The 15,030-nt window shown below is 48.2% G+C and overlaps 1 protein-coding gene across 2 annotated transcripts in view; it reads right to left on the minus strand.

The window, feature by feature from the left end:
- Positions 1-364: 364 nt before the first annotated feature.
- Positions 365-15,030, minus strand: part of AHCYL1 (adenosylhomocysteinase like 1) — a 47,259-nt gene continuing 32,593 nt past the window's right edge. The window contains exons 2-17 of one of the 2 annotated variants that reach the window (XM_004699206.2): positions 14,340-14,451; positions 12,227-12,370; positions 11,070-11,170; positions 10,538-10,640; positions 9,581-9,675; positions 8,888-8,994; positions 8,015-8,131; positions 7,706-7,769; positions 6,674-6,762; positions 6,386-6,456; positions 5,937-6,031; positions 5,752-5,850; positions 5,347-5,415; positions 4,983-5,061; positions 3,997-4,117; positions 365-2,410 (exon numbers count right to left, since the gene is read on the minus strand). In XM_004699206.2, the coding sequence (XP_004699263.1) occupies positions 2,404-2,410; positions 3,997-4,117; positions 4,983-5,061; positions 5,347-5,415; positions 5,752-5,850; positions 5,937-6,031; positions 6,386-6,456; positions 6,674-6,762; positions 7,706-7,769; positions 8,015-8,131; positions 8,888-8,994; positions 9,581-9,675; positions 10,538-10,640; positions 11,070-11,170; positions 12,227-12,370; positions 14,340-14,451 (1,473 nt within the window). In that variant the 3' untranslated portion in view covers positions 365-2,403. Of the gene's footprint in view, positions 2,411-3,992; positions 4,118-4,982; positions 5,062-5,346; positions 5,416-5,751; positions 5,851-5,936; positions 6,032-6,385; positions 6,457-6,673; positions 6,763-7,705; positions 7,770-8,014; positions 8,132-8,887; positions 8,995-9,580; positions 9,676-10,537; positions 10,641-11,069; positions 11,171-12,226; positions 12,371-14,339; positions 14,452-15,030 lie in introns of those variants that run through there. The other variant, XM_004699207.4, reaches the window with a different exon arrangement.

Raw genomic sequence — 15,030 nt, forward strand, 5'->3', positions numbered from 1 at the left:
TCCCTTGTCCCCTGCATGGATCCTCTCCTCATCCTACTTTGGGGTCTGACTCCTTGGTTCAGGCCACACCCCCAGCTCCCAAGAGGACCACACCCACACCAGACCTCACATCTAGTGGACACTTACTGGCTGGCCTGTGGGTAAGGAAAAAGCAGCGTGAGAGAAGCCCTTAAACAAGAGGTCTGCTTCTGAAGGAGGTCAGAGTGAATGTGCCCAGGCCCGGGGCCTCAGGCTCCCCGAGTACTGATGAACTCCGAGGAATCTTGCCCACTCCTCTCGTACACCGGACTGGTGAGTGGTTCCCTCTGCAAGAGAGGTCCCTATAAAGGTTTGCTATTCAACCAAGAATGACAAAGACTCCCGATAAGGTCTCATCATTAATTGACTTTAATGATTATTGCTCATCTGCAAGGATTAATATTGCATTCATTAAAAATTATTCAATACAAAATAAACTTGTTCCTCCCAAGTTGCTCTCCACACGCTCCCTGATTCCAGACAGTTTCCAGTGTCCTTTGTTACAGTGACAGGGATGGAGCCCTTACCCATTATTCCTATGGACACCGTCAGAGCGATGGGAGCAGGGTCAGGCCAGAGGGCTGAGCTTGGGCCCTGCCCTCCAGCAGAGCAGACACGACGGACGCATACACTGTTGGCCAGGCTGCCTCCCCTAATGGATGTGGTGTTCTGGTTCTGATTGGCTGGTTAAGTGCCCTGGGGAAAAGGGCTTGAAGGAAGCTGGTCACACTGGCAAGGAGTGGGAAGGGGCAGGGTGGGAGTAAGGAGGAGCAGCAGAAAGGGGAAAAAAGTTTTGGCAAGACAATTGTCCCCTGCTGGGGCACTGCAGGTGGGAGAAAGCTTCCCTTGCTTATATTCCTGTTTTTAACACCTGTCTCTCTGACGAGAGGCCCCAGAGAAAGAAAATTTCTAGTCCCTTCTAGACTCAACTTTGAAGGATCACCAGTGAGAACAAGTGGAGGACTCAGAATCTGGATACTATATAGTTAAAGCTCATGAGCAGAACAAAGCTCACTGGCCCATGCATGCAGAGATGCTGGTAAGCAGGGGGAATGGCGGAGGGGGACGTGCCCGTGCCCCGTGGATTCCACCAGAGCCTGAGCCAGGGGCCCCCGATCATGTTCTCTTCCCCACTGTCCTTTACCCTCTTGCTTCAGCAACTGTGTGGTATGTGTCAATCACCATGTCACCGTTGCTGTGAAACTTGTATTATGCAGGGCTTCAAGTCCCAGACAAATGGCATAGAGTGAAACTTCCCTTGTCCTGGCCCAAGTTTCTGTGGCCCCCCTCTCCAGATCTACCGCCCGTTAAGTATCGTAGGCTGCAGAAGCACAGCCGACCAGAAGCTTGCTCTGAAAGGATAAAGCCTAGCGCGAGCTCAGTGCCATATGCGGAGGGAGGCTTAAGTCATGTGCCTCCAGCACAAGCTGCACGGGGCCAGGGAGGAGTTTTAGCCATGGCCCCAGCTGGCGCTCCCATCAACTACGGACGAGAAACAGACAGGCTTGCTGAGTGAGACCAGCAGCTCACAAGATTCAATGCTGCACTCTTAGCGCCGAGGGTTCGGAAGAGAGACTGGTAACAGCCACCCCCAACCTCCGGAGCAGTTCCTCAGTGTTAACACTAAAATTGTCCTTAAAGGGTTTTCTCTCATTCTTTCTTTTTTGTACAACAGAAATAAAATACCAGGGAACAAAATTCAACATAATAAAGTGCAGTCTGGTTAAAAACTAGAAATATGAGAGGGTCAGGTGGGAATGGAGAAAGGGCTGTAGGACATCCAAGTGGACCTACTGGACCTTAACCACCAACCAACACACTAGGACACACCTCTGAACCAGACAGACCACTTTGACACTGGCAGCAGGGCTTGGAACTGCAAAGGGGATCTGCATGCACCTCCTACCTCTAACCTATCTGGCTGGTAAGGGACCGCCCCTGCTCCTCTGCAGAAGTGAGAGACCTGATCTCAGCAGCTAAGAAAGGGGCTCTTTTAAGGCAATTTAGACATTGCAGATTGTTCCACGTAGAAAGTACCTTAGCATTTCCTGGTAATAAGGTACCCTGGTAAGATTCCAGCCCCCAGAAGTGGTAAACAGCGAATCCCCTTTCTGGGCTGGGAGAATAAAATCCTCCTTTAGTGACTAAGGTGAGGAATCTTGACCTCAGTTTCATCTAAAGAGCCGTGAAGCAAGTTCCTGGGTGGTCTGCAGAACTTGGATAATGAGATGAAAAACTAAGAATGAAATTATGGGGAAAAATAAAATTAAAAAAGAGAGGGGGGGGGGAAGGAAAGAAAGAAGAGGAAAATAAAAGTTATCTTAAAAAATATTTCTTTTAGACTTGTGTGGTTCTCGTGGAACTGGTCCTGGGTTCTATGTTCCATTAGTATCTGTAAAGAAGAGGTGGGCTGGTTAGCACCTGCGTCCTTCGGAGGTGAGTTCTGAGCAAGGCAGCACCTCCTTGGCCCCTCAGGGTGGCCCCTCCTTAGGACCCAGGCGGCCCAGGGCTCAGCATGCTGCCCTAGGCTTCCTCAGGGTGCTCAGAGGCCACTTCTGGGTTTAGCTCCTGCTCCTTGAGAAGACAATCCAGGGTTTTCCACTCTGACCACATTTTCAGGTAATCTTGATAGCTTTTACAAAATAACCCTGCTTGGGGCCTGTGGGACTATAAAGAGACTTTTCCCTAGCTTTGTCTCCCCCAAAGACATGTCAAACATTAGAGGCTATTTGCCAGCATATGGGGGGAAGTCAGGTGCTTAGAGACATCCTCCCTGTCTGGTCCCACCAAGGTAGGGCCTGCTCCCTGCTGCTAAGGACAATGGGCTACTTCTCCCTAGAGGCTTGAGACCACTAGCTTGGTTCCTGTAGGTGGGGTTTACACACTACTGATAAAGGTTTCTATGGAGACCCAGAGAAGGCTCAGTGACATCCAAAGTTAGGCTGCTATTCTGAATCTAGCATCCGCCTTTCTTGTCACATGTTTGTTTATCCCCAATCCCTCATCTTTCTATTGTGTGTATATCCCTAGATTGTCCCCCTCATTGCTATATTACCTACAGTACAACCCCTTCCTGTGATGTCTTTACCTGTAATTAGTGGGCTTGCACGCCCCCCAAAGATATATAGGCCTGGGTTAGCAATAAAGAGCTCTCTAGGGCTCCCCTCTCTTAGCCTCCACTCCCCCATCCTTTCTTTCTTCTTTTTAAAAAAAATCATTTTATTAGGGGCTCATACAACTCTTACCACAATCCATACATACATCAATTGTGTAAAGCGCATTTGTATATTCATTGCCCTCGTCATTCTCAAAATATTTTCTCTCCACTTAAGCCCCCGGCATTAGGTCCTTGTTTTTTTCCCCTCCCTCCCCACCCCCCGCTCCCTCATGAGCCCTTGATAAGTTATAAACTGTTATTTTGTCATATCTTGCCCTGTCCGACGTCTCCCTTCACCCACTTTTGTTGTCCGTACCCCAGGGAGGGGGTCACATATCCCCCATTCTTTCTTCCTCGGTCCTCGCTCCCCTGTTCTCTTTCCCCTTATCCTCCTTCCCCTCCCCCATCTCCACGTGGACCACCAAGCGGGGCTTCGGTGAGCATGCTACCATGAGATGTGTCTGACTCCTTCATTTTACTCTCTCTTCTATCGCTCATGCTCTCTAGGACTGTATTACAATATTTACATATATTAACCATACAATAGCGCTTATCGATCCTGTGATTAGTTGTTGGGGGCTGGCCCTTCCCGCACAGGGGCCATCCCACTCCAACTGTATCAGAATCTTGGAGGAGTGGAAGGAGGGAGAAAGGGAGGGGTGAAGACCAAGCTCTGACATACAATTTCTGAAAGAGTTCTTGTGTTCAAAGTCAGGTACCGTGCCCGATCTTTATTTTAGAACACTGGCTAGCCTGCTTGGTTTAATCCTGGGGAAAAAGCCTTTCAGAAGAGCCCCATGGAAGAACAAGGGAGAAATTACCTGTAATAATTGGGTTTGAATGGCCCATTTTTGTTGAGTCCCAGATATTTTGCTTGGTCATCTGTCAGCTCTGTCAGATGGGCATCGAATGAGGGTAGGTGCAAACTGGCAACATACTCATCTAGAGGAGCAAAGTGGCAGGGGAGAGGTGACACTTCAGATAAGCCTTTCTCTTCCATTTGAAGATTTACCAGAGCGTGGAACATGGAGGGAGTAGCTGCCAAAGAGTTCTCACGTGAAATAGGTAGTTAGAAAAGCGCTCAGAGCTGTTGTTTCCGGCAGGGAGCTTCTCTCAGCACATCCGCAGGGTATTTCACTTCCACGTGACACACGGGGTGCGTCTCCCTCTACTGCTCTGGCAAAACTTTTGGCATCACATGCCACCCAGGACTCTTACCCTCCCCAACAGCTCCTTCACCGGGCTACAGATGAATTATGAGTCAACGTGGGTACTGGGGAGCCGAAAAGAGTCCCGTGCCATTAGCATCTTTTAAAGATAAGATCCATAAAGGCCTCAAGAAATATTAGGTCATAGATTTATAAGGTAGTTGGCACACATTTATAACTTCATAGAGAAGCCTTTGTAAAAACAAAAAGGAAATTCTGGCTTGCAGAGGTCAGGGATTTGGGCTGACCAATGAGACGCAGGAGGCAGCACCACTGTGTGAAAGCTAAAGAGCAAGAGAGGACACCTCACGTAACACCAACACAGCACATGGCTTGTGCCCGGAATGACAGGAGCTCGGGGATGAGGCGGCTTGCCTAGCGATCGACACAGATGTTGGACCTGGACTTCCTAAAGTTCCTTGGATTAAGGGCATCTGAAGAAGAAACGGACTCTGGGAGCGTAGAATTTGCGCTGAGGTTAACCTACCATGGGCTGGGGTCAGAATCTGGACTCTACAGCAGTCTATCTGATAATCATCTTAGCACCCCAGGTGGCTGCGGGGCCGAGTAGTGTAGGGGTGCCCACATCCTCCACTCACCCATTTTCTTTGGGAGCAAATACACATCCTGCTTGTACCGTCCCTCTGGGGCGTTGTAGAGCTCTATCAGGGCCAGTGCCTATGGAGGGAGGAGGGCCAGAGAGAACAGGAAGAGCTCTGAGCCATGGCACAAAAATGAGCAGTGGGGTCACAGTTGGGTTAATGACTTAAGAAGACTAAACACAAATAGATTCTCTGCTGGACTGATGAATCTTTTTGTACTTGAGGAGCTCTCAGGTTGATAGCTCATGACCGGGAAATGACCGGGTGAGAATACAGCTCAATGCTAACTCAGAGGTCCGCTCCTGCCCCCATCAGGAGTCTGATCCCGCCCAGCCACTCATGCCAGTGCAGGGCCACACACCTGCGTTGTAGCTGTGATGGACAGAACAAAAGTGGGGACCGTGGAGCAGCTCAGATTGAGGAGACGACCCTGAAAAGGTAGAGAGGCCAATGTTACACAAGTCGGGCCAGAACAGGAAAGCACTCTATCCCTGTATCTCAGTCAGGAGAGGGCAGAACACACTCCAAAGCAGAACGCCATGCTGATCCGATTTCCTGTAAGTCTACGTGAGCCTGAAAGACCGGAGCGTCAGCTGTGGTAAGGGCATCGTGTCCCTTTAGCTAGTCACATGCTTCAGTGGCTCTACTCAGGAGACATTCTGAAATGATACCTCCCCAAAACACAGCAACAAGGGCACACACACATTTCCTCCCTGCCCTGACCCCAGTTGCTGTGGTGCACTGCCAGGGCTCTCCCCGGTGGTACCTCTGCTAGGAGGACGACGCGTTTGCCATCCGGCCAGATGACGTGGTCCACCTGCGAACGCACTCGCTCCCAGGTCAGCTCAGGCGTGCGCAGGCTGGTCTGAAAGGGAGAAGCACAGCAGGCTGTGGCTGGAATGGAGGGAGGAGCAGCAAGGCCCCGGAGCAAAGGAATAGACAAAGCTTTACCACATCAATTTCTGTGTTGGAGTGGCCCATGTTGCACACGATGCAACTGTTCTTCATGCGGTCCAAGTGCTCCCTGGTCACTACATTCTTATTTCCTAGAAGGACATAAGGATGCTGAGGAAAGAGAGGGTGGGGTCTGATGGTACCAACTGGCTTTCAGTCAGAACACGGGCGAGGGGAAGTTTACTGGCACGAATCGCATGAGGAGGCTAGTGTGCAGAACAGCACTTTAGGCTCTGTGAGTTCGTTTTAGCTTGAGCAGGAGAAAAGGTCACCCAGGCAACAGGCTCGCTGCTCTGGAAAACGTGCTAAGGCTCCCAGACCTGCCGGAACCCGCTGCTTCCAAGAAGCTGGACACACAGCACCGACTCTGTGAGGAAGCCGGACCGCTTTCAGATCTCACGTCTGAGTTCCCAGTCCTGCGTCTACAGCACAGCGCTGAGACTTGCCTGTGCACGTTATCACGACATCCACTTGCCGGATGACTTCGTTGAGCTTCACCACCCGGAAGCCGTCCATGCTGGAAGAGAAGGGCAGAAGCTGGTCACAACATGAGGCAACCGCACCCCTGCAAAGTCAAAGCCACCTCTACATCCCAGGGATGGCAAAGGAGCTGTGTCTAAACTATACACTGGCCTCTCCCGACTCCCAGGAGTCCACCCAGGAAGGGAGAGGTGAAGGGGACCACCCCTGCCCCGCAGGAACGGAAAGCACCTAATGGGTCTACTTGCTCTTACCAGGCCTGCAGAGCACAGATGGGGTCGATTTCTGTGATGTAGACAATGGCTCCGAGGGCCTTGAGGGCAGCGCAGCAGCCCTTCCCCACCTGCACACCAGAGAGAGGCTCCTCACAGCACGGGCTTGGGCGAGGCGGGCTTTTGGGGAGATGGGCCTTAACCTTTCTGTAACCACTTAGCCTCTAACCCCAAGCAGAGCAGAGATGGACTCACATTATGCTGCAAACCTCTGCCAGAGGTAGTTTAGCAGGCAGCTCATAGTAAAGCTTTGCACAATAATTTTAAAAAACAAAAAACCAAGGAATTGAAATGCGTTATCATTAGGGAGACAAGGCCAAGGAAAAGCAGCGTAACCTCTGACTTCTTGTTCTGCATAAACTCACCGGAGAGGCTCGAGCAGTTCACTGTTACTGACAATGCAATCCCCTGAACAGTGGGTCTCACCCTTCCTGGTGCCGCAACCCTTTCTGACAGTTCCTCATGTTGTGGTGACCTCCCAACCATAAAATTATTTTCGTTGCTACTTCATAACTATAATTTTGCAGCTGTTAGGAATCAGGTGATACCTGTGAAAGGGTCATTGAACCCCCAAAGGGGTTGAGAACCACTACCCCAGAACACATTCCAGTTTCCAGATAAGCAAATGTACTTCACTGTGGACTCCACCCTTTAGGTCACAGCACACTAAGTCTCAGAGAAGGTTCAGGTTGTAACTGGGGGAGTCGATGCTGTGATTTGACTCCACATGACAAATGGGTGAAATGTGAAGACTATTCATTCTGTAGATCTTCACCCAACACTCGCTGTGAGTCAGTTCAGACTTATAACGACCCTATAGGACAGAGTAGAAACACCCCTATACATCTTTCAGACAGCCTCTTATTTCTCCCTTGGAGAAGCTGGTGGGTTTGAACCCCCTAACCTACCTGTGGTTATCAGCCCAGTGCTCCAACCACTGCACCACCAAGGCTCTTTACATTTCTAGTCAGTCTATGATAAGACAGAGAGAGACACTGAGGCCCAGCTAGTTACCTCACCGTAGCCACAGACCACCACTTGTTTCCCACCAAACATCACATCTGTGGTCCTCTTGAGGCTGTGGAAACAGACAAGGCTCGACTCAACCATGACGACCTCAGACCCAGTCCCCCTGCACAGTTACAGTCTGGCGCAACACCCAGGAGAACTCCAGCGAGAAGGTGGCTGAGCTCAGTATGAAAAGAGGCCCGATGACCAACTTTCAAAGTCAAGAGAAGGCCAGGGCCAGGCGGGAGAACAACGCTGAAACTCACTCCCAATCTCACCCCCAGGAAGTTCCAGTCTCTATAAATTTCAACCTACCCATCCAAAATGGACTCTCGACAGCAGTACAGGTTATCAAACTTCTGTTTGGTAACAGAATCGTTGACATTCATGGCTGGAACACAGAGCTTCCCAGCTTTGGAGAGCTGATACAACCTGAGGGAAAGAGGCCACAAAAACAAACACACACCAAGTTAGCTGGTCAAGCAGAGAATGCAGCAAAATCTACCTACTTCTCTTCAGGTTCCCTCCCCAGCCTTATTAACGGTCCAAACATAGTGGAGCAGAAGATGATTCCCCTGTCATCTCTCCTTTCTTTGTTCTTTACCCCTGCCCCTGCTGCTTCTTAAAGAAAAAACAGAAAATCTTTAGATGGAAGGAACTGAGCTCGCTTTCGAATTTCCTTACAACATTTCTCAACCTTTGAAAACCCAAGGCTACTTCAGATAACAGAGATATCAGTGACTCTGATATGGGCCCCGGTGTGTGCGTGTGTGAGAGGACATGTATAATGCGACCCCAACCGAGAAACACTCTGAGGTGTCCCCATGAGTCACACAGATTCTGCCCAGTTTGTATAAGGTAGAGTTTTACGATAGGATTCTCCATTTGTTCAAAGATAAAACTAGAACACAGCGTTGAATACGGTTTTTCAAGGCACACTCACACCCACTCCCAACACTGGTTTAGAACCACTCAGTGGAGGAAGTGGGAGAGAAAAACAGGTGAACGAGAACCAGCAACAACTTTCTTGTATGGTCACCTAGGTTAGTCAAGAAAGAAAAGCGCCAGGGTCTTGTCTAGTGCAGATATCCCACGCAGTTACTAGTAAGCTGGAACCGAGCAGCCTAGCAGAGAGCAGGAGAATCTGCTGAGGCGAGACACAAGGAGCATCGGCTCCAGAACTGTTACCTGTGCACACCCGTCACGCTCTCTTCCACAATGCCTCGGATCTTCTTAAACACGTTTGGATACTTCTTATAAACCCAGTGGGTTAAGTCTCCCCCATCATCCAGGATCTACAGAACAGCCAGAAGACTTCTATGGGCATTCAGGCTGCTAGAGCTGGGGGGAACTTTGAACCCATTTCTGCACTAATAAGAGAGCCCTGTACGTTTCGGAAGAGCACGCCTGGAGCTCCTGAGAGCAGGTCTGGACAGTGGATAGACAGTGAACTGGTTGGTGTCAATGGTGAAAAAGGCCCCTAGGGGTTTGCTCTAGGCTGCAATGATGAAGATCAGGCTTTCCAGTTTTACTCTAGATTCATGTTTACTCTAGAGTCTTCAATATGCAGCCCTTTGAATGCAAAAGGAGAGCTGGGGCAGGGAAGTTAAAAAAAACAAAGCAAAAACACCAGAATTGTAGTCAAAAAAGGTACCTCATCATTGCCTTCTAATTCACTGCCATGTCTGTTTCACGTGTTCAGCTAGTCTTACCCTTCCCCCACCTTTCCGTTCAGTACTCAGCACCCATTCTGAATAGGCACCAAGCTATAATTCTTAGCAACAAAGTCAGTGTGTCAGACCAAACATCCAAAGCTTATTTAGGGAGCCATGCTTGGAGGGGGAAAGGAAACTAGACTGTAGGTCAGTTACGCATTCTCACCATGTTGGCCTGCCAGCCATCCATGTTCACACAGCGATCGATGCACCACCAGAAGTCGTCTTCTGACTCGCCCTTCCAAGCGAACACAGCCACTCCTGTGGAGACAAAACACACAGGGGCACCTGAGAGAGTATTACAACTAATGCTTCCAGCATGCCTGTGATGTGGAAAATCACTCTAGAGATCTATTATTTGGGCTATAATATCACATGCATTCCAAGTTTTATTTCATCTCTGTAAAAAAGGAATTTGAAAAAGAACAATATGTCAAATATCATCTCTGGTGTAGTGGAATTATGATTCTCCTCCCACCCCACCCCGAACCTTCTAAGTCTTCTGTAATAAACCCTCACTGGAAATAAGCGAATAGCAAAAACCAGAGGATTCTATGCAGATGGGAGGCTCAGGAACCTGCGATGGCTTTCATCTGAACACTGAACTAGCATGTATTCTGTGTGTCTTTCAGTGTAGCATCAAAGCACCTCATGAGCAATACACAACAGTCTTTATGACCTCTCCCAAACCTATGAGGCTTTTGATGAAAAGAGTCGGGTGACCTTAGACCTAAACAGCTGAGGTATTTCAGTGTAATATTTGTACATCGGAATCAGGCATTTCCCCCATCATTAGATTCTTTTCAAATCTCACTTTACAAACTTCCAGCAGGTGAGGTAGCTGGTTTACAGAGTAGCACGTCATCAGTTTAACATTCAACGACTCAAACACATTGTTTCATCCCATCCGCTGCAACCCCCTCCATTCGACAGCCGCCACCCCATGTCCCTCGTCGTTCCTGTCTCCATTCCTCCTTCTCAGAGACCATGGTGCATAACGCACAATATTCCACTGTACATAAGGGACAGTGATGGTTTCCTCTTGATGCTTTATCGCCCGTGGCATAAAAGACACACGAGTTATGCTTAGGTAAGCACTTTGAGGCAGAATCGGCCAACTTACCAGCTTCAGCGAGTGCAGCAGCTACTTCATTCTGAGTGGAGTAGATGTTGCAAGCGGACCAGCGGCACTGGGCCCCCAGGGCACAGAGTGTCTCGATCAACACCTGTCCAGACGCGCAGGAAGACAGGGTGAGAAAGAGGAAGCCGAGACAGGATGGTGTGCAAACCTCACTCAGGGAACAAGACCCATCTACTCCAGAGAGGCAGGTGTGACAGCGGGGAACCAGAAAATGGCTTTCAAATCCAATTAGGTACCTTAATGGAATCTAACTTCACTCTAAAGGTATGTTCCTAAACAGTTTTAAATAGAAGACAATTTTTTATCACAATCATACTAAGAGCTTCTAAAAGCAAGCTTGCTAAGTGGGTTTTAACTATGCAAAGTACAGAACCTCATTATTATGAAACAGGGAAGCCTCACCTAATAGTTGGCATTTAGATAATGGCTAGCAGGTAAAGGAAAGCAACAAAACAAAACACAATACCCGCTTCTTTCTTCCCCTTTTAAGTCTTTCTTCTCCCCACAAACTCACCGCTGTTTGGGCTGTGATGTGTGTACAGCCCACAATTTTAGCACCAGCCAAGGGCTTCTCCCCCTGAGCACGTTTCCTGAGTGAAATCAGAGCAGACATGTCTGTGAAAGAACAGAGGATTTGAGCTGGGTCTGCACTAGAATGGCATCCACTCCTGCCTGAGCAGCATCTCGGGCTGGCCTGGTCGGTTGCAGCCAAGCAGCGTGAGGCGCACGTCACGAGGACTGGCTGGGGAGCCATCATGCACTCCCTCGGAACTCGTCTCTTCCTCTGCTGCTTTCACAGGACTGAGCAAGAATGAAGAGAATTCCCAAAACAGATCAAAATGGAAGACAAGCCTTTGGGAGGAGATGAAGTAGCTAGGGCCTCGGCTAAATGGCTCCTCAGTATAATCGACAGACCAAGAAGACAGACGACCGGCACAGAAGCCACTGCTTCCGCTTCTCCAGGGTCTTCCCTCAGTCACGCCTTCAGAGTGAAAGCAATGAGATGCGTGCGTGCGCATGAATCCCGACCAACTGCCAATCACTTTCACTCTTGCTCCAGCAGAGGGTGCTCGGGACCAAACAAGATCCCTAGGTCAAGACATCCTTAGCCTCAAACTTGCTGCTTGTAGGAAATCTGTTTATCTGTGATGGGCAAGAGGTACCCTGGTAGCGCACTGGTTAAAACACTTGGCTGCTACACACAAGGTTGGTAGTCCAAACCCACTGCTCCATGCAGAGAAGTCTGCTCATAAACCATAGGAAGCAGCCCTCCTCTGTCCTACAAGGTCACCCCAAGTTCGCATCAGCTTGACAATAATAGGTTTGGTGACTGGCAAGTACAGGAGGTTTCTGCAAACTAAACACCATGTAGTGATCCAGGACACGCTGAGTTTACAACACAGACCTGTGGATAATGGTGTCGTGGGGGAAAGACAAAAGCTGCTCTGAGTACAGTTACCACACGCAGAGACTGAGGAAGGGAGAACAAGACGCCTGACGCTCAATCTCTACACAGAGATGAGGGCTTAGCAACAAGTCCAGGATGTTGTATTTCCTTTAGAACATCTTTCAGTTTATTTTCAAGCCTCAAATGGTTTGTGGATGACCAGTGAGAGGGCTGCTTCAGGCCCTTTGGCTTAGTTGAATCCCTTACCCACTTCCTCTTTTTACCTTGCTCAGCAATTTCAATTTCCCGGCGTCCAAATTCTGCCTGCTTGATATTCTTCACACAAAAATTGCTGCTGCCCTTGGAGTTGGTTTGCTGCTTCTCTCGTGGGGACACTTCATCATCAGAGCTATCGGTATAGGACGCAGCTAGAGCCAGGAAGGAGAGAGACAGGGCAGAAAAGCCTCAATGGTCCCAATTCCACAGAGTGCAGCTCTTTCCACTTAAGAGAACTCTCTTAATTGGAGCCATCTTTGGCATCACTCTCAGTTCCCCTTCTAACTGGTGGTATGGATGAAACTGCTGTGGTCTTTTTACCCAGCCGATGATGCTCTGTCACTAGGGCTTGTGACAGGAAGCGACTAACCTAACCCTGCCTCCGCTTCAGTGAACCTCAGATGACTGGAGTACCCGATGCCCACCCGGGAAAACAGAAAACGATTTAGGACCAGAAGAAATGCTATTTCTAGTGATCACTGGTTCCCAACCGTAAGCATCTCTAAAGCAGCACATGGAAGATTGTTGAAAACAGGTTTTCTGAGGCCCACAGTTAGAGACCCCTGTCAGCAGGTCCTGGTTGAGGCCCAAGAATCTGCACTTCTAACAAGTAAACACATATTTTTGATGCTGCACACTTTGCGCGCCACTGTCCTAGATGAGAGAGATTAGCTACTCTTAGAATGGCTTTCACACGAAGTTGTGCTCAAGAACTGGGAGGATGGAAAGAAATGGCACACAAGGCAAGCAGCTCTGGTTTATTGCCAGGTCTGAAAAAGTCTGTCAGTAACAACCAACTTTAAAAAACAGCTGCACATAAAAGCTAAAAGTGGCGTTTCAGATAGATATTTAAGAGGATACACAACAATCACTCTTCTTTCTGAACTGAAAAATGTCCGCATTGCTCTCTACCAGTCAATCAGGTCTCTCTGGCTTCCACCCAGAGGGTCTTCTTCCATGCAGAAGACACGAATGCTAATTAAGAGTCTTGTTCACTATGAAAATTAAGTGTTATCATCGAGCTTTTCACAATGCTCCAGGAGGCCACTCTCTGGCCATTAAGATCTTTGAAGATTTAAGTCTTCTTCATTCAGTCCATCTTTCTTAACTCTTATCACTCAACCTTTCATATTTCACTCTTTTCATGTGTGAAAGCCATTAAATCTGGAATTTATTTAAAAAAACCCATTTATTCCATAGTGAATTCATATATTCAATCATTTCAGCACGTAAGCCTGTATACCACAACTGCTCTTGTCTGCCTAGCTTGTGTACACTGGGAAACCAATCAATGGCTGAGGGCAGAGACAAGAGTTTTTTCGTTTATTTGTTTGCCACCCCCTACATCTATGACATTCATCCCATTACTCTGTGACTCTCTCAGTGGGGCTCTTGATCTCTTAGGAACTCAGTTTCCTCAGTGGAGTTAAGAGGGGGTTAGGTTAGATGCCCCTCAGCATAATGTTTGTTCCAGTAATCAAATCCTAAGCTCCATCGGTTTCCACATTAATGTTCCTAAGACCCCCTCTCTCTAGCTGAGAAGGGGCATAATATCAATCAGAAAAAGCCCTACTTATGTAGGGCTACGACAGGAAGGGAGAACCAAAAGTAAAGTGCTACAGCCACATTACTATAATTTGAATTTCCTAGCTTCAAATGTCAACAGGTGAGGATACTACCACATAAAGGGTAACCAAATAAATAAAAGGAGCTAACGTATTCATTGGGACAAGAAAGAAAAAGATAGGTTGCGAAGAATATTTTACAAATTAAGCTTCTAAAAGTACACTTCTTTCTCAAGGCCAGTTCTGTCAGCAGAATACCAATGATTGCCTCCTTTGGTAATAGGGCTGAGTAACTGAGAGGCTGGGAACTGGCCCAGCACAACCAACAAGCACTGGCCACAGACCACACAGTGCGAGGGGGAAAAAGTCTCAAAATGACAAAGCTTCCCCAGCTACAAACTTTGCCCACTCACTCATTAATTATCAGCTTTCAGCACAAAATGGGCAGTCCTGACATGAGGTATTTTCAGATTTCAGGTAAATGCAGAACACTGGGCAGTGAACTAGCTCAAGGCTCTGAAACAGAGATGTCTAGGGCGATGACGTCCACACCTACCTGAACTGTAGCTGTCAGTGGAGGACTGTGAGATGGAGCGAGACAAAGATCTTCGGCCGGTCTTGGTGGGAAATTTGGTGAACTCTTGCATGTCATCAGCAAACTGGATTTGCTATAAGCAGAAGATAAAAAGTTGAAACTTCTGCTAAGACTATGAAATGGTCCCCTTCTGAAGGCCACACTGTCTTTCCTGAAAGTCCACGTTACCTCGTGGCTCCTATTATGCCAGCAACTCTCCCATCAGAAATGACAATGCATAGGCTACGCCGATTCTTTCCCAAATGCCAGTTACTGTCATATCCCAATTGTTTTAACAGCATTTGGGGGCAGGGGAGGGGTAGCAGGAAGGTCATAGTGGCTAAGACCTAATTTCTTTTAGCATCTGTCCAACTTCATATCTTTAGTGAAAACATTCCATAGTTTTCTTCCCACTTAAAATTTTAACATGTAGTTTGACTCTATCAACAACCACCCACAATCGTGTAGTTTCTTTTTGCTTTAGCTCAGTCTCTTGTAGCACACTCTACCCTGGAGCTAGCAGAGGTCTTACAATTTTTAGGAATCACACATATATTGAGACTGTTAACGAACACTGGGGCACCAGGAATAAAGCCACTGCAACATCACCAGACTCTTCTACACTCTGAAGATTTCAGATACAGAATATACAGATGAAAGACACGGGGGGGGG

The sequence above is a fragment of the Echinops telfairi genome, unplaced genomic scaffold (genome assembly GCF_000313985.2).
Source record: "Echinops telfairi isolate 266 unplaced genomic scaffold, ASM31398v2 ScPeMD7_443;HRSCAF=831, whole genome shotgun sequence".
Classification (NCBI taxonomy): domain Eukaryota; kingdom Metazoa; phylum Chordata; class Mammalia; order Afrosoricida; family Tenrecidae; genus Echinops; species Echinops telfairi.